Raw genomic sequence first — 27,926 nt, forward strand, 5'->3', positions numbered from 1 at the left:
CCCCCTCCTGGGCCTCAAGAGGGATCACACTTCAGTTAGAAACATTTTTTTATATCTATTTATTTTCCCTTTTGTTGCCCTTGTTGTTTTATTGTTGTAGTTATCCTTGTTGTTATTGATGTCATCATTGTTGGACAGAAGAGAGAGAAATGGAGAGTGGAAGGGAAGACAGAGAGAGGGAGAGAAAGACACCTACAGACCTGCTTCACCGCCTGTGAAGTGACTTCCCTGCAGGTGGGGAGCTGGGGGGCTCGAACCAGGATCCTTACGCCGGTCCTTGTGCTTTGTGCCACATGCGCTTAACCTGCTAGCTACAGCCCGACTCCCCCGTCTTTTTTTTTTATGTGTGTCCCTGTCATTAATTTCTTCTCTCTGTGTTTCTGTGTATCTCTTCCCTTCTCTGTCTCCTCCTCCTCTCCCTCTCCCTCTCTCTCTTCTCTGTCTCCTCCTCCTCTCCCTCTCTCTCTCCCTCTCCCTCTCTCTCTCTCTGGATCAGAAATAGAGGGAGGGGATCTCATCTTCTTTTATCCTTTCCCTCTCCACCCCTCCAGTATTTCATGAAGCCCTTGCAACGCTTCCTCAAGCCTCAAGACATCGAGACCATCTTCATCAACATCGAGGTGAGCTGGGTCACCCTGCCCCAGCCTCACCTCCTGGCCCCGCGCGCGCTCAAACCTGGACACACACACACACACACACACACACACTTCTCCCTCCAGGACCTGCTTCGAATTCACACTCATTTCATCAAGGAATTGAAGGAAGCCCTGAGCATCCCTGGAGCCCAAAGTCTCTACCAGGTCTTCATCAAGTACAAGGAGAGGTGAGACTCAGCTGCCCGTCTCTGGTTCGAGTCCCTCTCCTGTCTCTCTGGGGCTGTGTGACCACAGCCAGGGGTTTCTGTGTCCGCGTCTGGGATCTCAAAACCTTGATTTCTTCCCTCCATCCCCACCCCACCACCACCTTCTTCTCCCTTTTATTTCACAGCACAGCAACCAGGCAGTAGCGCACCTGGTTAAGCCCTGACATTACAGTGCACAAGGACCCGGGTTCAAACCCCTTCGTCCCCACCTGCAGGGGGAAAGCTTCCCGAGTGGTGAAGCAGGCTACAGGTGTCTCTCTGTCTCTCTCCTCTTTATCTCCTTCTCCCCCTCTCACTTTCTCTCTGTCTCTACCCAATAATAAGCTAATAAAAATAGTCTTAAAAAGATTAAGACAGAGAAAAGTGGAGAGGAGAGGGGGAGATAGAGGAGAGAGACCTGGAGACACCTACAAGAACCTTGATTGATTGATTTATTTTTAATATTTATTTATTTTTCCTTTTGTTGCCCTTGTTGTTACATAGTTGTTGTTATTGATGAGGTTGTTTTTGGATAGGACAGAGAGAAATGGAGAGAGGAGGGGAAGACAGAGAGGGGGAGAGAAAGATAGACACCTGCAGACCGGCTTCACCGCCTGGGAAGCGACTCCCCTGCAGGTGGGGAGCCGGGGGCTCGAACCAGGATCCTTACGCCGGTCCTTGTGCTTTGCGCCATGTGCGCTTAACCCGCTGCGCTACCGCCTGACTCCCCTTGATTTAGTTTTTACTTATAAAATGGAAATATTGACAAGACTATAGGATAAGAGGGGTACATTTCCACACAATGCTCACCCCCAAAGGGTACCTTGGTTTGTTTTTTTTAATCTTTCTGTTAAAAATCTTTATTTATTTATATTTCTTTCTTTTTCAATATGTATTTATTTATGGGATTGAGATAGAGAGAAATCAAGAGGATGGGGAGAGAGACAGAGAGATGCCTGCAGCCCCACTGTTTGTAAAGCTCCCCCCCCCCCCCGCAAATGGAGAACGGGGACTTGAACCTGCATCCTTGCACATGATGACATGTGTGCACAAAAGCCAGACCCCCTTTCATTTATTTGATGAAACAGACAGAAATTGGGAAGGGAGAGGGAGCTAGAGAGAGAGACAGAGAGACACCTGCAGCCCCACTTCAGCACTCCTGAAGCTTCCCCCCTGCAGGTGGGGGCTTGAACCCGGGTCCTGTGCATGGCAGCATGTTTGTTACTGAGTGTACCACCACCTGGCCCCCAAAACTTGATTCATTTCTTTGTTGTTAGATTTTTTTTCTTTTTATTTCTTTATTTACAATTTTTCCCTTTTGTTGCCCTGGTTTGTCATTGTTATTATTGTTGTTATTGCTGTCATTGTTGTTGGCTAGGACTGAGAGAAATGGAGAGAGGAGGGGAAGACAGAGAGAGGGAGAGAAAGACAGACACCTGCAGACCTGCTTCACCGCCTGTGAAGCGACTCCCCTGCAGGTGGGGAGCCGGGGGCTCGAACCGGGATCCTTATGCCGGTTCTTGTGCTTTGTGCCACGTGCACTTAACCCGCTGTGCTACCACCTGACTCCCCTTCTCTTCCTTTCTAAGTCACACCTATACCTGTTACTGCTTCCGCGTGTCCTTCCTTTATCCCCCTCTTTCTCTCTCTGGGCTCTGATGGAATTGGGGTGCAGAGCCCCTCTGGTCATCTTCCCCCATCACTTCTCCCCCCTCTGGGAATGTGGACCAAAATTCTTTATGGGGAGCAGAAGGTGGGAAGGTCTGGCTTCTGTAATTGCTACTCTGCTGGACATGGGTGTTGGCCGGTGGATCCACACCCCCAGCCTGTTTCTATCTTTCTTACTTTGATCCTTTAAAAAAAAAAAAAATATATATATATATATATTATTTATGTATCTATTATCGGATATAGAGGAAGAAATTGAGAGGGGAGGGGACCATAGGAAGGGAGGGAGAGAGACAGAGAATGAATTGATGAGGACACCACCTGGCCTGTAGAGGTGACCTCCAGATCTCTCTGTGTGTTGTCACCTGTCCCCCCCCCCCCCCCCGCCCCGTCCTCCCTGCAGGTTCCTGGTCTACGGACGATACTGTAGCCAGGTGGAGTCAGCCAGCAAACATCTGGACCAAGTTGCTTCAGCCCGAGAGGACGTCCAGATGAAATTAGAGGTTGGAGGGTGTCTAGTGACATGGGGGGGGGGGTCTCTCCAGTTCCTTCCTGTGCCCCCCACCCCCAGGCTTGGCGACTGGCTTTGGAAAAAAAAAAAGGTGTTGTTCTCCCCCCTCTCATTTCAAAGGATTGAACCACCCCGTGTGGAGTTGGGTCAGGGCTCGGGGCTGAATTCCCCCTGCATCCTAAACCACACGGGATTCCAGATTCCCAGCTGGACTCAGAATCCGAACAAGACCCCCCCCAACCCCGCTCTCCAGTCCCAGGCTGAACCCCCACATCTGGGCTGAGCTCCGAGGTCACAGGGACCCCCTGAGCCCAGCCAGGCCCTGACCCCCAGACGGCAACCCCCATTCTGAATGGCACCCCCATTTTGCACCTGTGTCCCCGGTGAGGGGGTCAGAGGCAGGACAGACATGGTGAGGGACCCTCCTCCTGTATGAGCATCTCCAGTCACCCTGTTTGATCTCCATGGTGGGGACCCCCTCACCCCCAGATCTGTCCGTCTTCCTCTATCCGGCTTTACTTGGCTGGACCCCTAATAATGAGAGATAGAGATACAGAGAGAGACAGAGACCAGAGCCCTGCTCAGCTCTGGCTGATGGAGGTGCTGGGGACTGAACCTGGGACCTCAGAGCCTCAGGCAGGAGAGTCTTTTTGCAGTATATTATTATTAGTTACTATTATTACTATTTTACTAGAGCCCTGCTCAGCTCTGACTGATGATGGTGCTGGGGATTGAACCTGGGACCTCAGAGCCTCAGGCAGGAGAGTCTTTTTGCAGTATTTTATTCTTATTCTTATTTTATTTTACTAGAACCCTGCTCAGCTCTGACTGATGGTGGTGCTGGGGATTGAACCTGGAGCCTCAGAGCCTCAGGCAGGAGAGTCTTTTTGTAGAAATTATTATTATTATTATTATTATTACCTTACTAGAACCCTGCTCAGCTCTGGCTGATGGTGGTGCTGGGGACAGAACCTGGGGGGCTCATAACCTCAAGCAGGAGAGTTTTGGAATTTTTTTTTGTATGTTTGTTTTTGTTTGCATGTTTTTGATCTGTTTATTTTTCTTTCTTTTCCCTCTTTTTCCCCAGACCCCTGCTCAGCTCTGCCTGATGGTAGTGCTGGGGATGGAACCTGGGACCTCACAGCCTCAGGCAGGAGAGTCTTTTTGCAGAACTATCCTGCTGTCTCCCTGGCCCTGATTTTTCTTGTTGATTTGTAATCACTCTTTACATATGTGGGATTTTTTTTCCTCCAGGGTCCTGCTCAGCTCTGGCTGCTGGTGGTGCTGGGGATGGTACCTGGGGCCTCAGAAACTCAGGCAGGAGAGTCTTTTTCAAAACCACTGTACTTTCCCTCCAGCCCTTGCTCCCATCCCAGTTCTCCCAAAGTCTTAGAGAAAGTTTATAGCTTCTGTTTTTCCCTCTCAAGTTCATGTGAATCCAGTCTCTAGAGTCAACATAGGAGTCAAACCATCTAATATCTGTCTTTTCATCTCTCTTCTTATTTCACTAAGTTTCATCACCTCCAGTTCCATCCATTTTTGAATGGAACACAATTGCATCATTTTGATGACAGAGTAGTATTCCATGGAATCTATATCTCATAACTTCTTTAGCCAGTCATCTGCTGATGTGTATTTAGGCTGCTACCACTCTTTGGGTACCGTGAATAATGCAGCTGTGAACACAGGGGTGCACGTATGCTTTCTTTTTTTTTCTTTTACTGTTGTAGTTATTGTTGTTATTGTTACTGATGTCAGTATTGTTAAGACAGAGAGAAATGGAGAGAGGAGGGGAAGACAGAGAATGGGAGAGAAAGACAGACACCTGCAGACCTGCTTCACCGCCTGGGAAGCGACTCCCCTGCAGATGGGGAGCCCGGGGCTTGAACCGGGGATCCTTACGCCAGTCCTTGCGCTTTGCGCCACCTGCGCTTAACCCGCTGCGCTACCGCCCGACTCCCCGTGTACGCCTTCTAATTAGCGTTTGCGTGCCCAGTGGATAAATGCCCAAGAATGGGATTCTCCAGCCAGGTTTTCAACTACTCAGAGCCCCACAATGCTCCTCATTCTCCTCCCTGGCCCCTCCTGCACCTCTCTGGGAGAGGGAGTGAAGGAAGCTCTTCATTCCAGAACAGTCTGTGGTCGCCCCCCATCCTGTCACTCACCCCCTGTCTTGCCTCCCCACCCGCCCACCCACCCACCCAGGAATGTTCTCAGCGTGCCAACAATGGGAGGTTCACACTGAGGGACCTGCTGATGGTACCCATGCAGCGAGTACTTAAGTACCACCTACTTCTGCAGGTGCTGAGGGGTGCTGAGTGGCTCCCTGGGTCACAGAGGGTGCTGGGGGCTCTTGGGTGGTCTTCTGGGTCACAGAGGGTGCTGGGGGCCCCTGGGTGTCTCCCTCTGTCCCAGCTGGTCCTGGGGACCTGTCTATGCCCAGCACCCTGGGACAGCAGGGTGAGGAGGGAGGAGCAGGCAGGTGGTGACCTCAGGCTCCTTTGGTGCACCGCCCCCCCCCCCCCCGGGAGGAAGGGAAGGGACGGGCCGAGGTGACCCTGCACCCTTGGGTCCCCACAGGAGCTGGTGAAACACACGCAGGAGCCGGTGGAGAAGGAGAACCTGAGACTGGCCCTGGACGCCATGAGGGTGAGCGGCCGACCGGAGGGACACTCATGGTCCTGCCCAGGGTCTGTTCTCCTAGTGCTGGGTCTGCCCACCTGTGCATCTAAGACCCAGAGACATCCAGACGATGGCGAGCTGGGGAGCTGCCAGAACAGGCGGGTGGGCGGGGCCAGGGAAGGGGCGGGGCCAGGCGCCTAGACCGGCGGGTGGGCGGGGCCAGGGAAAGGGTGGGATCAGACACCTTTGACGAGTGGGTGGGGCCAGGAAAGGGGCAGGGTCAGGGGCCTAGACCGGCGGGTGGGCGGGGCCAGTCGCCTAGAGTGGGTGGCACCAGGAAAGGGGCAAGGCCAAGCGCCTGGATAGGTGGGTGGGCGGGGCGAGGAAAGGGGTGTGGTCACGCTTGGACAAGTGGGTGGGCGGGGCCTGGGAAGGGGCGTGGTCAGTCGCCTAGACAGGTGGGTGGGCGGGGCGAGGAAAGGGGTGTGGTCACACCTGGACAGGTGGGTGGGCGGGGCTTGGGAAGGGGTGTGGTCAGACGCCTGGATAGGTGGGCGGGCAGGGCCAGGGAAGGGGCGGGGTCAGGCACTTTGACAGACAGGTGGGCACGGCCAGGACCCTGATACAGGCAGGTGGGCAGGGCAGGGATTGGGCGGAGCCTGAAGTGGGGTGTGGTCAGATAGTGGGTGAAGCCTAGGGGCGGGGTCAGAAAGTGGGAGGAGCCTGAGGAGGGCGGGTCCCGGCTCTTAGCTGAGTTGGAGTTGAGAGGGGCGGTGTGGGGGCTCCTAGATGATGATTGGGTGTGGCCTGAATGGGGGCGTGGTCGGGGAAAGGCAAAGCCAGCCTCTTACAAGACAGGTGGGCGGAGCCAGATAAGGGGCGGGGCTGGAGCCGACAAGGCGGGTGGGCGGGGCCTGATTCGGGGCGGGGCCAAACGTTTAGAAGGCCGGTGGTTAGGGTTAGGGGCGGGGCCAGGATCTTAGAGGCACAGGTGCACAGATTCAACACTAGGAGAATAGACCCTGGTGGGGACCAAGATGTACCAGTGAGTGGGAGTGGAGCCTGATGATCCCCCCTATCCAGGACCAGCTAAGGGGGTCCTTAGGTATATGTGGGGGGGTTGCAGGCTTACCTCGTCGTTCCCCCCCACCACCGCCACCATCCCTAGGACCTGGCACAGTGTGTGAATGAGGTCAAGAGGGACAACGAGACCCTGAGACAGATCACCAACTTCCAGTTGTCCATCGAGAACCTGGTCAGGGAAGCGGGGCCTGCGGCGGGGGGGAGGGCTGTGGCCAGGTGGGGGGGGTGCCTCCTCCCTCTCTCCCTGGCCCCTAGTCAGACCCTTCCCTTCCTGCCCCGTAGGACCGGTCTTTGGCTAACTATGGCCGGCCCAAGATTGATGGTGAGCTCAAGATCATTTCTTCAGAGCGACGCTCCAAGATGGACAGGTGGGCGTGGCTTCATGGATGGGCGTGGCCTCGCCGGTGGGCGGGGCCAGGAGCCTAGATGGGTGGATGGGCGTGGCCAGCGCGGAATGGGATGGAGACCCTAGACAGGCAGGTAGGTGGGGGGCCAGCGCTAAATGGGGTGGAGCCTGAAGGGAGGGCGGGCAGGAAGCCTTGAGAATGTGTCAACACAGAATGGGGGGGGATGCCTTGGGTGGGTGGAGCCATGAGTGTAGATAGACGGGTGGGAGGGGCCACTGAGAATGGGGTGGAGCCTCGAAGAGGGGGTCAGGAGCCCGGACAGGCGGGTGGGCGGGGCCTCGCTGAATGGGCGGGGTCTTGCAGGGGAGAGAGGAGCGCTCAGCAAGGCGGGTGGGCTGGGCTGAGCCAACACAGGATGGGACGGATTGGGTAGGACCTGGGGCAGATTTCTAGCCAGGTGTGGGGGGCCACAGGGCCCCGGGACTGGAGCCTAGCTGCGGGTGCCATGAGTGGGGCCCAGGTAGGCAGGTGGACGTGACCTCACCGTGGCTTGCGGGTGGGCGGGGCCAGGAGCCTAGACAGACTAGTGGGAGGGGCTTCACAGATGGGCAGGGCCGGGGGGGGGCCTAAGGAGGCACTGGGCGGGGCCTCGATGGTGGGCGGGGCCTCACAGCTGGGCGGGGCCAGGATAAGCAAGGTAGACAGGACAGGTGGGACCCATGGGGCTGTTGGGGACTCGGGGTCTCTTCCCAGGTACGCCTTCCTCCTGGACAAAGCCTTGCTCATCTGTAAGCGCCGAGGGGACTCCTACGACCTCAAGGATTTCGTCAGTTTGCACAGCTTCCAAGTCCGAGACGACACCTCCGGGGAACGAGACAACAAGAAGGTGGAGGCCACTCTGAACTGTGGTTTCCTCCTCTAGGAATGGCGGGGTGGGCAAGCTTCAGGTTTATTTATTTATATTTATTTAGTTAACCGGCGTCCTGACCAGCTCTGGCTGATGGTGGTGCTAGGGCTTGAACCTGGGACCTCAGAGCCTCAGGCAGGAGAGTCTGTTGCAGAACCATTACTATTATTGTTATTATTTCCCCAGAGCCCAGCTCAGCTCTGGCAATGATGGTGGTGCTGGGGCTTGAACCTGGGACCTCAGAGCTTCAGGCAGGAGAGACTTTGCGGAACCCCTCTACTGTGTCCTTAGCCCTTAAGGTTTTTTTTTTTAATTCAGAGTGTTTCAAGATTTTATTGATGATATTTATTAATGAGAGAGATTGTAAGAGAGAAAGTTAGAGAGAAAGTTAGAGAGAGAGAGAGAGAGGCAGAGCCCCCCTCTGGCACATGCAATGCCGGGGGATTGAGCTCGGGACCTCAGGCCCGAGAGTCCAAGGCTTTGTCCACTGAGCCCCTCCGGGACCACAAGGTGGGAGGTTCGCAGCCCAGCTTCTGTTCAAGTCCCTAGCCTGGAATTCCCTCTGCCTTACCTCCTCTTCCCCCTCCTCCTCCTCTTCTTCCTCCTCCTTCTTCTATTGGTCCCCGTCTTCCTCCTCTCCCTCCTCCTCCTCTTCCTCCCCTTCTTCTTCCTCCTCTTCCTCGCCTTTCAACTCTTCTTCCTCTTCCTCCTCCCCCTCTCCCTCCTTTCTGTAATTTTCGAGGGGATAACGGCAATAGGACAGACGTTGACCCCTGAAGGTGTCCGGCCACCACCCCCAACCTGAGTCCCTCTCCACCATGGACGGCTGGACCCACCACACCTGCCCCGTCACCCCATCCTGCCCATCCCCCTGTCCTGCCCCGTCCCCCTGTCCTGCCCCATCCCCCTGTCCTGCCCCGTCCCCTTGTCCTGCACCGTCCCCCTGTCCTGCCCTGTGCCCCTGTCGTGCCCCGTCCCCCTGTCCTGCCCATCCCCCTGTCCTGCTCCAACCACCTATCCTGCCCCGTCCCCCTGTCCTGCCCTGTCCCCCCCCCGTCCTGCCCATCCCCCCATCCCCCTGTCCTGCCCCGTCCCCTTGTCCTGTCCCGTCCCCCTGTCCTGCCCATCCCCCTGTCCTGCCCCATCCCCCTGTCCTGCCCCGTCCCCCCGTCCTGCCCCGTCCCCCTGTCCTGCCCCATCCCCCTGTCCTGCCCCATCCCCTTGTCCTGCCCCGTCCCCCTGTCCTGCTCCAACCACCTATCCTGCCCCGTCCCCCTGTCCTGCCCATCCCCTGTCCCCCTGTCCTGCCCCGTCCCCCCGTCCTGCCTGTCCCCCTGTCCTGCCCCGCCCCCCGTCCTGCCTGTCCCCCTGTCCTGCCCCCGTCCCGCCTGTCCCCGTCCCGTCCCGTCCCCGTCCCGTCCCGTCCCCGTCCCGTCCCGTCCCCGTCCCCGCGTGCGGCCGCCTCCAGCCTGACCCCTGTCCGCAGTGGGCTCACATGTTTTTCCTGATCGAAGAGCAAGGCGCTCAGGGCTACGAGCTCTTCTTCAAGACGCGCGAGCTGAAGAGGAAGTGGATGGAGCAGTTTGAGATGGCCATGTGAGTCCGCCCTGCCCTCCTCCTCCTCCTCCTCCTCTCCCTCTCCCTCCATCCATCCTGATTCTCCTCCCCTCCTCCTCCCATCCCTCCTTCTTTGCTTCTTAATTCCCGCCCTCCTCCTCCTCCTCTTCCTCCTCCTCCTCTTCCTCCTCCTCTCCCTGATCCTCCCCTTCCTCCTCCTCCGTCTCTCCTCCCTCCATCTTCTCTCCCTCCTCCTTTCCCTCCTGCTCCCCTTCCTCATCTTCCCCTCCTTCCTCCTCTTATTCTTCATCCTTCTCTCCCTCCCCGTCTTCCCTCTGTCCCTGCTTCTCTTCTTCCACCTTCTCTTCCTCCTCATTCTCTCCCTCCTCCTCCCCTCCTCCCGTTTCTCCTCCCCTCCCTTCTCCTTCATCTCTCCCTGCTCCTCCTCTCCCTCCTTCCCTTCTCCTGGCTTTTTCGCCTCTCCCTCCTTCTCTTCTCACTCCCCCCCTCCCTCCATTCAAAATAACTCATCTCCAATGCTTTATTTTGTCGTTTTATTTCAGGTTAATTTTTTTCCCCCTTTCTTACCACCGGGGTTCTCTCTGGGGCTTGAGGCCTGCATAACTCCTCTACTCCCAGTGGTCATTCTTTTGTCTTTTATTTCTCTTTTCTTTGATAAGATAGAGAGAAATTGAGAAGTGAAGGGTAGAGACACAGAGACACCTGCAGCCCAGCTCTGGCTGATGGTGGTGCTGGGGATTGAACCTGGGACCTCAGAGCTTCAAGCAGGAGAGTCTTTTTTCTTAGTAATATAGCATTTACAGAGAGAGAGAGTGAGAGAGAGAGAGAGAGAGAGAGAGAGAGAGACAGAGACACACACCAAAGCCCTGCTCAGCTCTGGCTGATGAAGGTGCTGGGGATTGAACCCGGGACCTCAGAGCCTTAGGCAGGAGAGCCTTTTTCTCTGTAATATGGTATTTACTTAATGAGAGAGATAGATGATAGATGGATAGATAGGAAGTAGATAGATAGATAGATAGATAGATAGAGAGAAAAAAAATCCCAGAGCCCTGCTCAGCTCTGGCTGATGGTGGTGCTGGGGATTTGAACCTGGGACCTCAGAGCCTCAGGCAGGAGAATCTTTTTTTTTTTTTTTTTTGCCCAACCATTATGCTATTTCTCCTACTCCTGTAACAGTCTTATTCATTCATTCATTTTTTATTTTATATATATATATATATATATATATATTTACTCCCTTTTGTTGCCCGTGTTGTTTTATTATTGTTGTTGTTATTGATATCATCATTGTTAGATAGGACAGAGAGAAATGGAGAGAGGAGGGAAAGACTGAGAGAGGGAGAGAAAGACAGACACCTGCAGACCTGCTTCACCCCTCGTAAATTGACTCCCTTGCAGGTGGGGAGCCGGGCCTCGAACCAGGATCCTTAACGCCGGTCCTTGCGCTTCAAGCCACGTGCGCTTAACCCGCTGCGCATTAACCCGACTCCCCATTCTTAACCCGACTCCCCATTCATTCATTTTTAGTGGCAGAGAGATCCAAACAGAAAAAGACAAGAGAGTCCAGAGCCCTGCTCAGCTCTGGCTGACAGTGGTGCTAGGGACTGAACCTGGGACCTCAGAGCCTCAGGCAGGAGAGTCTTTTCCTTTGAGATATATTAATTATTTACTTTATGAGAAAGATAAATGGTAGATGGGTGAGTAGATAGATAATTGGATGGATAGATAGGAAGGAAAGAGAGAAAGAGAGAGAGAGGGAGAGACCCCACAGCTCTGCTTAGCTCTGGCTGATGGTGGTGCTGGGGCTTGAACCTGGGACCTCAGACCCTGAGGCAGGAGAGGCTGTTTGCAGAACCATCCTGCTGTCTCCTGAGCCTCATTCATAAAGTATTGTTGATAATAATCTATGAATACCGAAGTCCCAGGTTCAATCCCCCATACCACCATAAGCCAGAGATGAGCAGGGCTCTGGTTATTAAATCATCATCATCATCATATAATACTAATAATAACAACAACAACAACTATTGATTATTTTCCTCAGAACCCTGCTCAGCTCTGGCTGATGGTAGTGCTGGGGATTGAACCCAGGACCTCAGAGCCTCAGGCAGGAGAATGTTTTTGCAAAACCATGATGTTATCTTTCTAGCCTTTTTATTTTATTTAATTTTTATTTCATTCATTTTAATATGAGAGACAGAGAGAGAGACATCAAAGTCCTGCCCAGTTATGGATGACGGTGGTGTTGGGAATTGTACCTGGGACCTCAGAGCCTCAGGCAGGAGAGTCTGTTTGCAGAACCATCTGGGGAGACATCCTCCAGCCCATCTCTTCACTGTTGCTGGGAAATTCACCTCACCCCCCAACTTAGCTGCTGTGAAAGCCACCGTTCCGTGGCTCTTGACACACATTCACAGCCTAGAAGGAAGCCCACTGAGCCCCCAAATCTCCCCCCCACCCCCCAACACACACACACACACATACACACACACATACACACACACATACACACACACACACACATACACACACACACATACACACACATACACACACTCACACACACATACACACACTCACACACATACACACACATGCACACACATGCACACACATACACACACACTCACACACATACACACACATACACACACACACACGCCAATGGCCAACCAACCCTCCACCAGTTCCTGTCAATCAATCAATCAATCAATCAATCAATCAATCAATCAATCATCCGGCCATGGAGAAGCCCAGCGACACTTTTCAACGTGGCCTGCAGGGGGCAGCAAACCAGCGCCCATCAATGAGTGAACCGGTTAAGCCCCAAGGCTGCGAATTTTTTTTTTTTCCCTCCAGGGTTATTGCTGGGCTCGGTGCCTGCACCACGAATCCACCGCTCCTGGAGGCCATTTTTCCCCCTTTTGTTGCCCTTGTTGTAGCCTCGTTGTGGTTATTATTATTGCCATTGTTGATGTTGTTCGTTGTTGGACAGGACAGAGAGACATGGAGAGAGGAGGGGGAGACAGAGAGGGGGAGAGAAAGACAGACACCTGCAGACCTGCTTCACCGCCTGGGAAGCGACTCCCCTGCAGGTGGGGAGCCGAGGGCTCGAACCAGGATCCTTATGCCGGTCCCTGAGCTTTGCGCCACCTGCGCTTAACCCGCTGCGCCACCGCCCGACCCCCTAGGCTGCGAATTTTTACAAAGATTAGGAATAATCTTCCCCAGTGAAGCTGGGAGATGGCTGGGTCAGCAAAGCACCAGCCCTTCATGCTTGAGATTCCCGGCTCCATCCCCGGCACACAGTGCAAGAGGAGTTCTCTGGGACCTCTTTCTTTTTTTCTATTTTTTAAACATTTTAATCAATTAATGTCTTTATGATTGGATAGAGCCAGAGATAAACTGAGAATGGAGAGGGAGATAGAAAGAGGGAAAGAGAGAGACACCTGCAGCCCTGCTTCACCACTCGGGGAGCTTTTCCCCCTGCAGGTGGTGGGGGCCGGGGGCTTGAACCTGGATCCTTGTGCACTGTAACATGTAAGCTTAACCAGGTAATATATATATATATTTTTTTTCTTAAAAAGATTTATCCCGAGAGTCGGGCTGTAGCGCAGCAAGTAAAGTGCACGTGGCGCAAAGCGCAAGGACCAGCATAAGGATCCCGGTTTGAACCCCGGCTCCCTACCTGCAGGGAAGTTGCTTCACAGGCGGTGAAGCAGGTCTGCAGGTGTCTATCTTTCTCTCCCCCTCTCTGTCGTCCCCTCCTCTCTCCATTTCTCTCTGTCCTATCCAACAACAACAACAATAATAACCACAACAATAAAACAAGGGCAACAAAAGGGAATAAATAAATAAAGTAAATATTTAAAAAAAAAAGATTTATCCTGGGTGTCGGGCAGTAGCGCAGTGGGTTAAGCGCACGTGCGAAGAGCAAGGACCGGCGTAAGGATCCTGGTTCCAGCCTCCGGCTCCCCACATGCAGGGGAGTCGCTTCCCAGGCGGTGAAGCAGGTCTGCAGGTGTCTGTCTTTCTCTCCCCCTCTCTGTCTTCCCCTCCTCTCTCCATATCTCTCTGTCCTGTCCAACAATGATGACATCAATAACAACAACTACAACAATAAAACAACAAGGGCAACAAAAAGGAATAAATAAACATTTAAAAAATATTAGTTAATGAGAGAAAGAATTTATGCAAGAGGGAGAGAGAAAGGGGGGTGGCTGGGTGGGTTCCAGAGCCTCCCTCTGGCACTTGCAATACTGAGAATTGAACTCAGGACCTCACGCTTGAGAGTCCAGTGCTTTATCCACTGTGCCCCCATCCCTCCTCCAGCTCCAACATCTACCCAGAGAACGCCGCGGCCAATGGGCATGACTTCCAGATGTTCTCTTTCGAAGAGACCACGTCTTGCAAAGCTTGCCAGATGTTGCTGAGGTGGGAGTCTGGCAGTAGGGAGTGAACATGGGTGCTGGCCTCCGTGCTCCCGAGAGAGACTCACCCTACACCCCTGTCCCCCACACTGGAGAGATGGAGTCGGGGTGCTGTCCTTAGATCTCCAGCTTCTGCCCCAAAGAGTGAAGAGTTCAGGGAGGGTGGGATGTCCATGCCTAGGGTGGAGACACGAATGATAGACAAATGGTTAGCTACACAGTTAGATGGAGAGAAGGGAGGAAAGTAGGAAGGGAGGAAGAACTGATGGATGATTAGATGAATGGATGGCCAACTGAATGGGTAGTCAGAGGGCTCGTTGGATGGATGGATGAATAGATTAATGAATAGCTAGATGGATGGATGGATGGGTGGATGGATATAGAGGTGATATATGGATAGAATGAATATATAGGTGGATAGCTAGATGGATGGATGGAAGATGGATGGATTGATGGACAGTGGATAAATGATGGATGAATGATGGGGGATGGATGATGGATGGATAGATGGACAGTGGATGGATGATGGGTAATGGATGGATTGATGGATAGTGGATGGGTGATGGATGATGGATGGATGGATTGATGGATGATGGATGGATTGATGGACAGTGGATGGGTGATGGATGTATGGATTGATTGACAGTGGATAAATGATGGATGGATGATGGGAGATGGATGGATAATGGATGGATTGATGGACAGTGGATGGATGATGAGTGATGGATGGGTGATGGATAGATGGATGGATGATGGATGGACAGTGGATGGATGATGGATTGATGGATGATGGATTGATGGATGATGGATGGATTGATGGACAGTGGATGGGTGATGGATGGATGGTGGATGGATTGATGGGCAGTGGATGGATGATGGGTGATGATGAATGGATGGATGATGGATGGATTGATGGGTGTATTGATGGACAGTGGATGGGTGATGGATGGATGATGGATGGATTGATGGACAGTGGATGGATGATGGGTGATGGATGGTTGGATGATGGATGGATTGATGGACAGTGGATGGATGAATGGATGGATGGATGACATCACTAATGCCTCTCTTTTCTCTCCCCACCTCCCAGAGGGACCTTCTACCAAGGCTACCGTTGCCACCGGTGCCGCACCCCTGCACACAAGGAGTGTCTGGGGAGGGTCCCTCCTTGTGGTCGCAATGGTATGGGGAGGCTCCGGGGGTGGGAGGAGTGTCAGTTCAGCCCCCACTTGGGCTCAGCTCCCCATCCTGAACCTCTCTTCTTCACTCACAGATTTTTCAGGCACCACGAAGAAGGTGAGAGCCCCCTCCCGTGCTCCCCCACAATCCTTCCCGGGCTTGGGGAATCTGGGGGGAGGACATGGGGGTGTCATTTTGCTGCGTGAACCCCCCCCAAAGTGGACCGTGAGTTCCCCCATGAGTCCTTCTGTTTCTCCGCAGGACAAGCTGTACCGCAGGGCTCAGGAGAAAAAGAATGAGCTGGGTGAGTCAGCTTCTGCCCCAAAGAGTTCGGGGCGGGGGATCCATGCCTGGGGTGGAGACATGAATGATAGATGAATGGTTAGATACATGGTTAGATGAATGGATGGAAGGAAAAAAAAGTAGGAAGGGTGGAAGAAGGAAGGAAGGAAGGAAGGAAGGAAGGAAGGAAGGAAGGAAGGAAGGAAGGAAGGACTGATGGATGATTAAATGAATGGATGGCCAACTGAATGGGTAGTTAGATGGATGGGTGGATGGATGGATGGATGGATGGATGGATGGATGGATTAATGAGTAGCTAGATGAATGAATTAATGGATGGATATATGGATGGATGGATGAATAGATTATTGAATAGTTAGATGAATGAATGGATGGATGGATGGATGGATGGATGGATGGATATAGAGGTGATATATTGATAGAATGAATATATAGGTGGATAGCTAGATGGGTGGATGGATGATAATGTACGGTCAGGTGGTGGATGGATGATGGATGGATGGTGGATGGATGGACAGACAGTGAATGGATGATGGATGATGGGTGACAGGGGCAGGAGGAGGTCTGGGACGTACCCCAGGGTGGGGAATAGATCTCTGCAATCCTATTAAGGACTTTGTCATGTCCCACTGAGAAAGAATTTATTTAAAAAAAAATCTGTGTAACCTCCGAGTGTTTGTCAGTCTGAACTTGAACTCCCCGGGCAGACAACCTCACCAGTGTGTCCTGGAGCCTCACCTCCCCAGAGCCCTGCCCCACTAGGGAAAGACAGACAGGCTGGGAGCATGGATCCACCTGCCAACACCCATGTCCAGCGGAGAAGCAATTACAGTCCACCTTCTACTCCCCATAAAGAATTTGGGGGAGTCAGGCGGTGGAGCAGCAGGTTAAGCACCAGTGGTGCAAAGCGCAAGGACCGGCATAAGTATCCCGGTTTGAGCCCCCGGCTCCCCACCTGCAGGGGAGTCGCTTCCCAGGCAGTGAAGCAGGTCTGCAGGTGTCTGTCTTTCTCTCCCCCTCTCTGTCTTCCCCTCCTCTCTCCATTTCTCTCTGTCCTACCCAACAATGACGACAGCCATAATGACTACCACAGTAAAACAACAAGGGCAACAAAAGGGAAAATAAATAAGTAGAAATGTCAGGGGAAGATGCCTAGAGGGCTCTGAACTCCAATTCCATCAGGATCCGGAGAGAGGAGAGGAAAAAAAAGGAGGAACACTCAGAAGTAGTGACAGGAGCAGGTGTGACTTAGGAAGGAAGAGAGGGCAGGACCCTAGGGAAAAAAATGGCAAGTATTTATTTATTTATTTATTTATTTATTTATTTATTTATTTATAGAATAGTCCATCTCTGTGGCCTTAGGAGAACCACTGCAGTTTCCAATGGAGGGAATAGGGACACAGGACTCTGGTGGTGGGAACGATGTGGAATTGTACTGTTAGCCATCATTTTGTAAATCTATCTGAAATAACTCATTAAAAAAATAAACAGGGCCAGGAGGTGGTGGACCTGGTAGAGTGCATATGTTTTGGTACACAAGGACTCAGGTTCAGGCCCCCACCTGCAAGAGAGAAGTTCCACAGGTAGCAAAGTTGTACTGTAGGTCTCTTTCTCTCTCTGCATCTCTGTCTGTCTCTCTCACTTTCTACCTCCATGTCCCTCTCCCCTCTCAATTTTTCTGTCTCTATTCAAATTAACATACATATTCTTTTAAAAGGGGGTAAATCAAGAAAAAAAACACACACCCTTTATATCCTAGAAGCTCACAGAAAGGGCAGTGAGAGACATTGCAAGCACCTTCTTTCTTTGCAATGCTGGGACATTAAAACCCAGGGCCAGCAACATAGCTCAGTCAGATAGTGTGCTGCCCTGTCATGTGCAGGGTCCAGGTTTGAGCCTGGCCTCCCACCTACCTCCCTGAGGGAAGCTACGGCACTGAGGTGTGTCTTTCTATCTTTCTGTCTGTCTTTCTGGCATCCCTGTGGGTCTTCACAATGCCAGGGATCGAACTTGGGACCTCATGCTTGAGAGTCCATTACTGTATTCACGGTACCTCTTACCTCTTCCCAGACCCTCAATTATTATTTTTTAATTATTTATCTTTGTGTATTGGCTAGAAACAGCCAGATATCCAGAGGAAAGGGAGAGAGAGAGAGAGAGAGAGAGAGGAGAGGGAGACACCTGCAGACCTGCTTCACCACTCATGAAGTTTTCCCCCTGCAGGTGGGGACTGGGGGGCTTGAACCTGGGTCTTTGTGCATTGTAACAGGTGCACTCAACCAGGTGTGCCATCACCCCAGCCCCCAATTGTAAAACATTTATTTATTTATTTATTTGTTATTTATTTTACCCTCAGGGTTACCGCTGGGGCTCAGTGCCTGCACTACAAACCCAGGCTTTTCATGGCCATTTCCCCCTCCCACCCCCATTTTTATTGGATAGAACAGAGAGAAACAGAGAGATGGAGAGAGAGAGAGAGACAGAGAGAGAGAGAGGAGGAGGAGAAGAGAGGAAGATAGACACCTGCAGACCTGCTGCTTCACTGCCTGTGAAGCGACTCCCCCCCACCCAGCAAATGGAGAGCGGAGTGGGGGGAGAGGGTGGGCTCGAACCCGGATCCTTATTCTTAGTGCTACGTGCACGTAACTGGATACACCACCACCTGGCCCCCTGTTTGTTTATTTATTTATTTATTTATTTATTTAGAAGGAAAAGAAAGGGCTGAACCACTGCATATCCCCCAGCACCTGCTATGCCAAGGATCCAACTCAGGACTGAGAGTCCAGCTCTACCCGCTGCACCGCCTCCCAGGCCATGAGGCCGAGAGGCTTTTAGCTTTTACACAGCGGCTCTCTGCCAAGCTCTATTTCTTGATTTATCTCTATACCTCTTGATCTCTTTCTTTCTTTCTTTCTTCCTCCAGGGTTATTGCTGGGCTCGGTGCCCGCACCATGAATCCACGACTCCTGGAGGCCATTTTCCCCCCCGTTTGTTGTTGTAGCCTCGTTGTGGTTATTATTGTTACTGTTGATGTCGTTCGTTGTTGGATAGGACAGAGAGACATGGAGAGAGGAGGGGATGTCCCCTCCCCTCCTTCTGACAGCTCAATGCCCTGCACCCTGCTGGGTTGTCACCTGTCCCCTCCAGGTCTGCCCAAAATGGAGGTCTGCCAGGAATATTATGGGGTGCCCCCACCGCCCGGGGCCTTTGGACCCTTTCTGAGGCTCAACTCCGGCGACATTGTGGAACTCACCAAGGCTGAAGCCGAACACAACTGGTGGGAGGTATCAGTTGGGGTGTTGGAGGTGGGGTGGGATAGGGGGAGAGCTGGAGAGGGGCCCCAGGGTGCTGATTGCTTCTAGAACTGGGTTCCCCAAAACGCCCTCTCTCAAAACTGTACCCAGGGAGGCTGGTCTGGAAGGGGGTACGGTGGGGAGGGTGGTGTAGGCAGGGGTGACGTTCTGGGGGTGGCCAGGTGGCGGCACACCTGGTTAAGCATCCCCATCACGGTGCAGAAGGACCCAGGTTCGAGCCCCTGGTCCCCACCTGTGGGGGAAGCTTCACAAGTGCTGAAGCAGGGCTGCAGGTGTCTCTCCGTCTCTATCTCCCCCACCTCCTTTCTCAATTTCTATCTGCCCTACTCAATAAAATGAAAAAAAAAAATCCATGGCCGCTAGAAGCCATGGATTTGTAGTTCATGCACTGAGCCCCGGATACAGAGAGACAGAGATCGGGATAACATGGGTCCGGTGGTGGCGAACTTGGTTGAGCGCACACGTTACAGTGCACAAGGACCCAGGCTCGAGTCCCCGGTCCCCACCTGCAGGGGGAAAGCTTTGCGAGTGGTGAAGCAGGGCTGCAGGTGTCTCTCTGTCTCTCTCCCTCTCTATCTCTTGATTTATCTCTATCCCTCTTGAGTTCTTTCTTCTTTCTTTCTTCTTTTTTTTTTTTGCGTCCAGGGTTATTGCTGGGGCTCGGTGCCCGCACCATGAATCCACTGCTCCTGGAGGCCATTTTTTCCCCCTTTTGTTGCAGTTTTGTTGTAGTTATTATTATTGTTATTATTGATGTCGTCATTGTTAGATAGGACAGAGAGAAATGGAGAGAGGAGGGGAAGACAGAGAGGGGGAGAGAAAGACAGACATCTGCAGACCTGCTTCACTGCCTGTGAAGCGACTCCCCTGCAGGTGGGGAGCCGGGGGCTCGAACCGGGATCCTTATGCCGGTCCTTGCGCTTAGCGCCACGTGTGCTTAACCCGCTGCGCTACCGCCCGACCCTCCCTCTTGATTTCTTTCTGTCTTTAGCCAATAAATAAATAAAGATAATCAAAATATTTTGTAAAAGAAATAGAGATGTTAGAGCAGAGCGCTGCTCAGCTCTGGCTTATAGTGGTGCTGTGGGTTGAACCTGGGATCTTGAAGTCTCAGGAATGATTTTTTTTTTCCTCCATGGTTATTGCTGGCGCTCGGTGTCTGCATGACTCCACTGCTACCAGAAGCCATTTTTTCTTTCCTTTAGACTGAGGGTGAGAGTTCGAGACAGAGGGAGTGGTGCGTCAGCCTCTCTTTCTCTCTCTCTCTCTCTCTCTCCTTCTCCCTCTCCCTCTCTCTCTTTCTGTCTTCCCCTGGAAATTGTGGTGATTTGATCCCCAGCTCTCTGGATCATAGAGTGGAGGCAGACAGGCGGAGTGGGCACTGAGTGAGAAGGTTTACACACACAAGGGCGCATGGTCATTTCTCAGTTTAATACCTTCCTTTCTTTCCTAGGGCAGAAATACAGCAACCAATGAAGTTGGCTGGTTTCCCTGTAACCGGGTCAAACCCTACGTCTATGTGAGTGATTGGGGCATGGATGGGTGGATGGTGGATGGATGGATGAGATTCATGGATGGGTGGATGGTGGATGGATGGATGAGATTCATGGATGGGTGGATGGTGGATGGATGGATGAGATTCATGGATGGGTGGATGGTGGATGGATGGATGAGATTCATGGATGGGTGGATGGTGGATGGATGGATGAGATTCATGGATGGGTGGATGGTGGATGGATGGATGAGATTCATGGATGGGTGGATGGTGGATGGATGGATGAGATTCATGGATGGGTGGATGGTGGATGGATGGATGAGATTCATGGATGGGTGGATGGTGGATGGATGGATGAGATTCATGGATGGGTGGATGGTGGATGGATGGATGAGATTCATGGATGGGTAGGTGGGTGGGTGGATGGATGGATGAGATTCATGGATGGGTGGATGGTGGATGGATGGATGAGATTCACGGATGGGTGGGTGGTGGATGGATGGATGAGATTCATGGACGGGTAGGTGGGTGGGTGGATGGATAGATGGATGAGATTCATGGATGGGTGGATGGTGGATGGATGGATGAGATTCATGGATGGATGGATGAGATTCATGGATGGGTGGATGGATGGATGGATGGATGGATGGGTGGATGGATGAAATTCATGGATGGGTAGATGGAATTGATAGATGCATGGATGATGGATGGACGGATGGAATTGATGGATGGGTAGATGGATGGATGGATGGATGGATGATGTTTGGGTGAATGAATGGATGGAAGGATGGATGGATGGATGGATTATATGATGTATGGGTAAATGGATGGATGATGGATGGACGGATGGAATTGATGTATGGGTGGATGGATGGAATGGATAGGTGGATGGATGAAATGGATAGGTGGATGGATGGATGGATGAATGGATGGATTGATGGATTGTATGATGTATGAGTGAATGGATGGGTGGAGGGATGGATGATGAATGGATGGATGGAATTGATGGATGGGTGGATGGAATGGATGGATGGATGGATGGATGGAATAGATAGGTGGATGGATGGATGGCAGGAATTGATGAATGAGTGAATGAATGGATGGATTGATGGCCTTGATGGATGGATGGATGGATGGATGGATGGATGGGTGGATGGATGGGTGGATGGATGATGGTGATCTGACTTGGGATTGACAGCGGAGTTGTTTTACGGGTTCCCACCCCATCATTCATTGCAAATACAGCAGCCGGTGTCCACAGATAGGACCGTCTCCTCAGAAATAGGCATGTTTTGATATGTATGTTTCTCTCTCCCTCTGTTAGTTGCCCGTACGCCTCACACTACCCATGTATCTGTCCATTATCTGTGTACCTCCCTACCTACCAGCCAGTCAACTATGCATCTGTGTTGGTCAGCTTTGTTTATCTACCTGTTGGTCAAATATGCAGACAAGCATCTGCCAGCTATGTGTATGTGTGTAGATTATCATTTTTTCTATCGACTCCCTGTCATATTCTTATCTGTTCATTTTTCTATCATCTATTTAAGCTATTAGCTCATCCGTCATCCATCTATCTATGTGACCTATTTTTTTTAAATTTTTTTAAATGATCTTTATTTACGTATTGTAACACGTGCACCGCCACCCGGCCCCATTCTGTGTGACGTCTTTAAGCCAGAATCCAAGTGTTGTTTTTTTTTCCCGATTTCTCCCTCCAAATGTAGCTCTACTTAAAGGTATACTCATCCTAGCCCCCTCCTGTCTCATTACAATAAAGGCGCTGGGATGAGCACCCAGTAAATGATAGATGAATAAATGAATGAATGAATGAATGAATGAATGAATGAATGAATGGGTAGGTGAGTGACTAGATGGAAGTGTAGGTGAAGGAATGAATTGAGGACTGGATTAGTGGATGGAAAATTGAATGGAGGGTGGGAGGGACGGATGGATGGATGGATGGATGGAATAGATAGGTGGATGGATGGATGGCAGGAATTGATGAATGAGTGAATGAATGGATGGATTGATGGCCTTGATGGATGGATGGATGGGTGGATGGATGGGTGGATGGATGATGGTGATCTGACTTGGGATTGACAGCGGAGTTGTTTTACGGGTTCCCACCCCATCATTCATTGCAAATACAGCAGCTGGTGTCCACAGATAGGACCGTCTCCTCAGAAATAGGCATGTTTTGATATGTATGTTTCTCTCTCCCTCTGTTAGTTGCCCGTACGCCTCACACTACCCATGTATCTGTCCGTTATCTGTGTACCTCCCTACCTACCAGCCAGTCAACTATGCATCTGTGTTGGTCAGCTTTGTTTATCTACCTGTTGGTCAAATATGCAGACAAGCATCTGCCAGCTATGTGTATGTGTGTAGATTATCATTTTTTCTATCGACTCCCTGTCATATTCTTATCTGTTCATTTTTCTATCATCTATTTAAGCTATTAGCTCATCCGTCATCCATCTATCTATGTGACCTATTTTTTTTAAATTTTTTTAAATGATCTTTATTTACGTATTGTAACACGTGCACCGCCACCCGGCCCCATTCTGTGTGACGTCTTTAAGCCAGAATCCAAGTGTTGTTTTTTTTTCCCGATTTCTCCCTCCAAATGTAGCTCTACTTAAAGGTATACTCATCCTAGCCCCCTCCTGTCTCATTACAATAAAGGCGCTGGGATGAGCACCCAGTAAATGATAGATGAATAAATGAATGAATGAATGAATGAATGAATGAATGGGTAGGTGAGTGACTAGATGGAAGTGTAGGTGAAGGAATGAATTGAGGACTGGATTAGTGGATGGAAAATTGAATGGAGGGTGGGAGGGACGGATGGATGGATGGATGGATGGATGGATAGATGGATTGATGGATGGAATGATTAGATAGATGTGTGAAAGGATGCATAAATGGCTAGTGGATGGATGGGTGGATGGATGGATGGATGGATGGATAGATGGATGGATGCTACATGAATGGATGGATGGATGGATAGCAGGATCAAAACTAGGTGAATGGGTGAATGGATGGTAAGAAGTACATATGACTGGATGGATGGATGGATGGATGGATGGATGGATGGATAGATGAAATGATTAGATAGATGTGTGAATGGATGCATAAATGGCTAGATGAGTGGAGTAGTGGATGGATGGATGGATGGATGGATAGATAGATGGATGCTACATGAATGGATGGATGGATAGAGGGATCAAAACTAGGTGAATGGGTGAATGGATGGTAAGAAGTACATATGATTGGATGGATGGATGGATGGATGGATGGAATGATGGATGGATGGAGTACCTTGCATTCTGCCGCAGAGCTGGGTCTAAATCTAGGTCTTTGTCTCTGTCTCCAGGGTCCCCCTCAGGACCTGACCAGTCACCTCTGGTGAGTAACACCTCTTATCATGTTTCCCATCTGAGGCTCTCTGGGGCCAGGTTGGACCCTAAGGAATCTCCAGACCAACCTGTTCATAGTTGTTCAAACTCTGGGTTTTGAAGGCTGGGCCCAGCGCTGTGACTGGACTTGTAAGAATTCAGTGGACAAAGGGGGTCCCAGCTTTGGGGAGATGAAGGCCTCCCTAGAAGTCAGGCAGCGTCTACGCTTAAGATGTCTTTCCCTTTGATTTTTTAATCTTTTTTCTGAGCACACAAACTACTTTTTATTGAACAGAATAAGCATTTTGTTTTTCACGTGACTAGAGACACTAGAAATTGACAACTTGACGATTTTCCCTTTGTTACTTATTTATTTCTATCTTGTTAATTTACTTTGCAAATTTTACTTTTGGGGTTCGAGCTGACAGTATGGCCTCTAGAGCCCACTGACTCGGGTCTGAGTTCTCACTGCAACACCTGTCACACACCAGCTGTGGGACCTGGGACTGGGACTGGGAGCTGAGCCTTCTCTGTGCTTTAACATCCCCCCTTTGGAAAAATTGAAAGGGCACAATGCCAGCTTCGTAGGTTGTTAAGAAACTTGGACAGGCTCGGAGATGTTAAGTCTTCAGCTTGTGGGAGTAGACGCATTGTTGGCTCTTAATATTTCTTGCTAGCTGCTCTCAGAATATCTCACCAATTCTATAATTCATGGGGGGGAGGGCTGGAGGCAGAGTTCACTGGGTAAGGGAAATGCCTTACCATGTGTGTGGCTTAGGCTTAAGCCCTGGTACCACTCGAAAAGCCCTATAATACTGGGAGAAGCTCCCGTATTTCTATCATCTATCTATCTATCTATCTATCTATCTATCTATCTATCTGTCTATCATAATTTCTCTATCTGTCATAATCTATTAATCTACCCTTTACCATCTATCCTCTATTATCTATTTATCTAACTACCTGTCCTCTATCATTCATCTCTCTGTCTATCTTACCATTATTATTATTATTTATTAGATAGAGACAGAGAAATTGACAGGGAAGGGAGAGACAGAGATGAAGAGAGACAATGAGACACCTGCAGCCCTGCTTCACTACTCAGGAAGCTCCCCCCCCCCCCCGCCGCCGCTTCAGATGGGGAGCAGGGGCTTGAACCTGGCTCTTTGTGGACTTTAAACTGAGTGCTTAACCAGCTGTGCCACCACCTGGCTTCCCTGTCTGTCTTTTTTGTTTTTTTGCCCTTTTGTTGCCCTTGTTGTTTTCTATTGTTATTGTAGTTATTATTGTTACTCTTGTTATTGCTGTCATCGTTGTTGGCTAGGACAGAGAGAAATGGAGAGAGGAGGGGAAGACAGAGAGGGGGAGAGACAGACAGACACCTGCAGACCTGCTTCACCGCCTGGGAAGCGACTCCCCTGCAGGTGGGGAGCCGGGGGCTCGAACCGGGATCCTTAGGCCGGTCCTTGCACCACCTATCTATCTATCCATCTATCTATCCATCTATCTATCTATCTATCTATCTATCATCTATCTATCTATCATCTATCTATCTATCTATCTATCTATCTATCTATCATCTATCTATCATCTATCTATCTATCATCTATCTATCTATCTATCATCTATCTATCTATCTATCATCTATCTATCTATCATCTATCTATCTATCTAATAATCTATGTGAATGAAAAATAAGTAGCCCAGAGTTGAGAAATTGTGTGTGTGTCCTCACACTCCGGCTCTACAAACAAACTAACAAAAACCTCATTTCCCCCATGTTTTAACATTTCTAATCTTGGTGTGGCTGTGACAGGCACAATCTCAGTCTCTCCCACCTGTGGAGGGGAAAGCTTTTCGAGTGGTAAAACAGGTCTGCAGGTGTCTCTCTTTCCCTCTCTGACTCTATCCTCTCTGCGCTTCTCAATTTCTCTGTCTTAGCAAATGAGAAAAAAGAAAGAAAGAAAGAAAGAAAGAAAGAAAGAAAGAAAGAGAGGAAGAAAGGGAAAGAAAAGAAAAAGGAAGAAATGGTCACCAGGAGTGGTGGATACGTACTGTCAGCACCTAGCCTCAGTGATAATCCTGGTGGGGAAAAAATAAGTCTTAGTCTTCTGTTTAATCAAGAATATTTATTTATTTAGATAGGTAGGGAGAGACCAGAGCCCTGCTCAGCTCTGGCTGATGGTAGAGCTCAGGATTGAACCTGGGACCTCAGAGACTCAGGCAGGAGAATTTTTTGCACAACAATGATGCTATCTCCCCTGCCCCCACTGTTTCTTTTCTTTTCTTACCAAAAACTAAGCTCTGGCTGATGGTGGGTGGTGCAGGGCATCGAACCTGGGACTTTGGAGCCTCAGGCAGGAGAGTCTCTTTGCAGAACTATGATGCTGTCTTCCCCACCCACAACAGGTTTTTTTGTAAATATCTATTTATTAATGAGAGACAGAGAGGGGCTAGGTGGTGCTGTACATGATTGACAGCACGTTACAGTGCGCAAGGACCCGGGTTCAAGCCTCCAGTCCCCACCTATGGGGGAAAGCTTCACGAGTGGTGAAGCAGGGCTGCAGGTGTCTCTCTGTCTCTTTCCCTCTCTCTCTCCCCTTCCCTATTGATTTCTGGTTGTCTCTATCCAAATAAAGAGAGATAATATAAATTAAATTTAAAAAATGAGAGACAGAGAGAGAGAGAGAGCATCTCAACGCTTCCATTTCCTCTATGCCAACTGCTACAAGAAGCCACCACAGCAAAAAGAATAAATAAATAAAGAAACCTTCTTCAGTTTCACCTTCCTCTTTCCAGAAGAGGAAATTTGGATTCAGGGCAGCAAAGTCAGTTCCTGAAGGTAGAGAACAGATACACATCAGAGCCAAGATTCAAACCCTGGTCTCGGGGCGGGGAGGTGACCCACCACACACACACACACACACACACACACACACACACACACACACACACACACACACCCCTGTGAGGACCTGGTGACCAGAAAAAGAGGTGACAGAGAGAGACTCACGTCAGCTACAACATCCAACACGTTAGGCCCTTGTTGTTGTGCTTGTTGCTATAGTTATTGTTGTTACTAATGTCATCGTTGTTAGATAGGACAGAGAGAAATGGAGAGAGGAGGGGAAGACAGAGAGGGGGAGAGAAAGACAGACACCTGCAGACCTGCTTCGCCACCTGGGAAGCGACTCCCCTGCAGGTGGGGAACCGGGGGCTCGAACTGGGATCCTTATGCCGGTCCTTGCGCTTTGCGCCAACTGCGCTTAACCTGCTGCGCTACTGCCCGACTCCCATCATCTTTATCTATTTATTTTTAATTTATTTTTAAAAGGAGACATTAACAAAACCATAGGATAAGAGGGGTACAACTTCACCCAATTCCCACCACCAGAACTCCATATCCCATCCCCTCCCCTGATAGCTTTCCTATTCTTTATCCCTCTGGGAGTGTGGACCCAGGGTCATTGTGGGATGCAGAAGGTGGAAGGTCTGGCTTCTGGAATTGCTTCCCCGCTGAACATGGGTGTTGACAGGTGGATCCATACCCCCAGCCTGTCTGTCTCTTTCCCTAGTGGGGCAGAGCTCTGGGGAAGTGGAGCTCCAGGACACATTGGTGGGGTCGTCTGTCCAGGGAAGTCTGGTCGGCATCCTGCTGGCTTTATTTTTTAATGTCATCTATTCCATGCACAAAAGGCGAGAAATTGTCACCATCTAGCTGGTTCCAAAGATTTTCACCCGCCAGGGGAAATGCCCTTCCCACCACCCCCACCCCTCCTTGCACCCCCGCGGCCTGAGAACATGAAACTTCCTGTCTGCGGACTGCCCTTTCTGGAGATGGTGACTGGTTTTGTCTACTCAGCATATTTTTTTAAAAAAAATGTCTTTTTTCCACATTGCCACACAAATTAGTACTTCTTTTTTTTTTTTTTATGGAGGGGGGAGGTCTCTGGCTTTTTTTTTTTTTTGCTGTTGTCTCCATTTTTTTTTTTTTGGTAACACTATTAAAATTCTATTGCTTTTGTTTTGATGACTCAGGTTTTTTTTTTTACTTTTTATTTATAAAAAGGAAACACTGAGAAAAACCATAAGATAAGAGGGGAACAACTCCACACAATTCCCACCACCAGAATTCCGTATCCCATCCCCTCCCCTGATAGCTTTCCTATTCTTTATCCCTCTGGGAGCATGGACCCAGGGTCATTGTGGGATGCAGAAGGTGGAAGGTCTGGATTCTATAATTGCTT

At 50.5% G+C, this 27,926-nt stretch overlaps 1 protein-coding gene across 1 annotated transcript in view; it reads left to right on the top strand.

Moving 5' to 3' along the window:
• VAV1 (vav guanine nucleotide exchange factor 1) overlaps positions 1 to 27,926 on the top strand; it is a 77,994-nt gene that overhangs the window by 32,414 nt on the left and 17,654 nt on the right. Inside the window, exons 7-22 of the mRNA XM_060181563.1 lie at positions 552 to 620; positions 720 to 823; positions 2,913 to 3,012; positions 5,226 to 5,321; positions 5,601 to 5,669; positions 6,811 to 6,897; positions 7,008 to 7,093; positions 7,826 to 7,958; positions 9,466 to 9,575; positions 13,890 to 13,991; positions 15,078 to 15,169; positions 15,261 to 15,283; positions 15,428 to 15,470; positions 18,617 to 18,753; positions 20,237 to 20,302; positions 23,658 to 23,689. Of these exons, the coding sequence (XP_060037546.1) occupies positions 552 to 620; positions 720 to 823; positions 2,913 to 3,012; positions 5,226 to 5,321; positions 5,601 to 5,669; positions 6,811 to 6,897; positions 7,008 to 7,093; positions 7,826 to 7,958; positions 9,466 to 9,575; positions 13,890 to 13,991; positions 15,078 to 15,169; positions 15,261 to 15,283; positions 15,428 to 15,470; positions 18,617 to 18,753; positions 20,237 to 20,302; positions 23,658 to 23,689 (1,349 nt within the window). The remainder of the gene's footprint in view (positions 1 to 551; positions 621 to 719; positions 824 to 2,912; positions 3,013 to 5,225; positions 5,322 to 5,600; positions 5,670 to 6,810; positions 6,898 to 7,007; positions 7,094 to 7,825; positions 7,959 to 9,465; positions 9,576 to 13,889; positions 13,992 to 15,077; positions 15,170 to 15,260; positions 15,284 to 15,427; positions 15,471 to 18,616; positions 18,754 to 20,236; positions 20,303 to 23,657; positions 23,690 to 27,926) is intronic.

This window comes from Erinaceus europaeus, chromosome 23, assembly GCF_950295315.1.
Source record: "Erinaceus europaeus chromosome 23, mEriEur2.1, whole genome shotgun sequence".
Taxonomy (NCBI): domain Eukaryota; kingdom Metazoa; phylum Chordata; class Mammalia; order Eulipotyphla; family Erinaceidae; genus Erinaceus; species Erinaceus europaeus.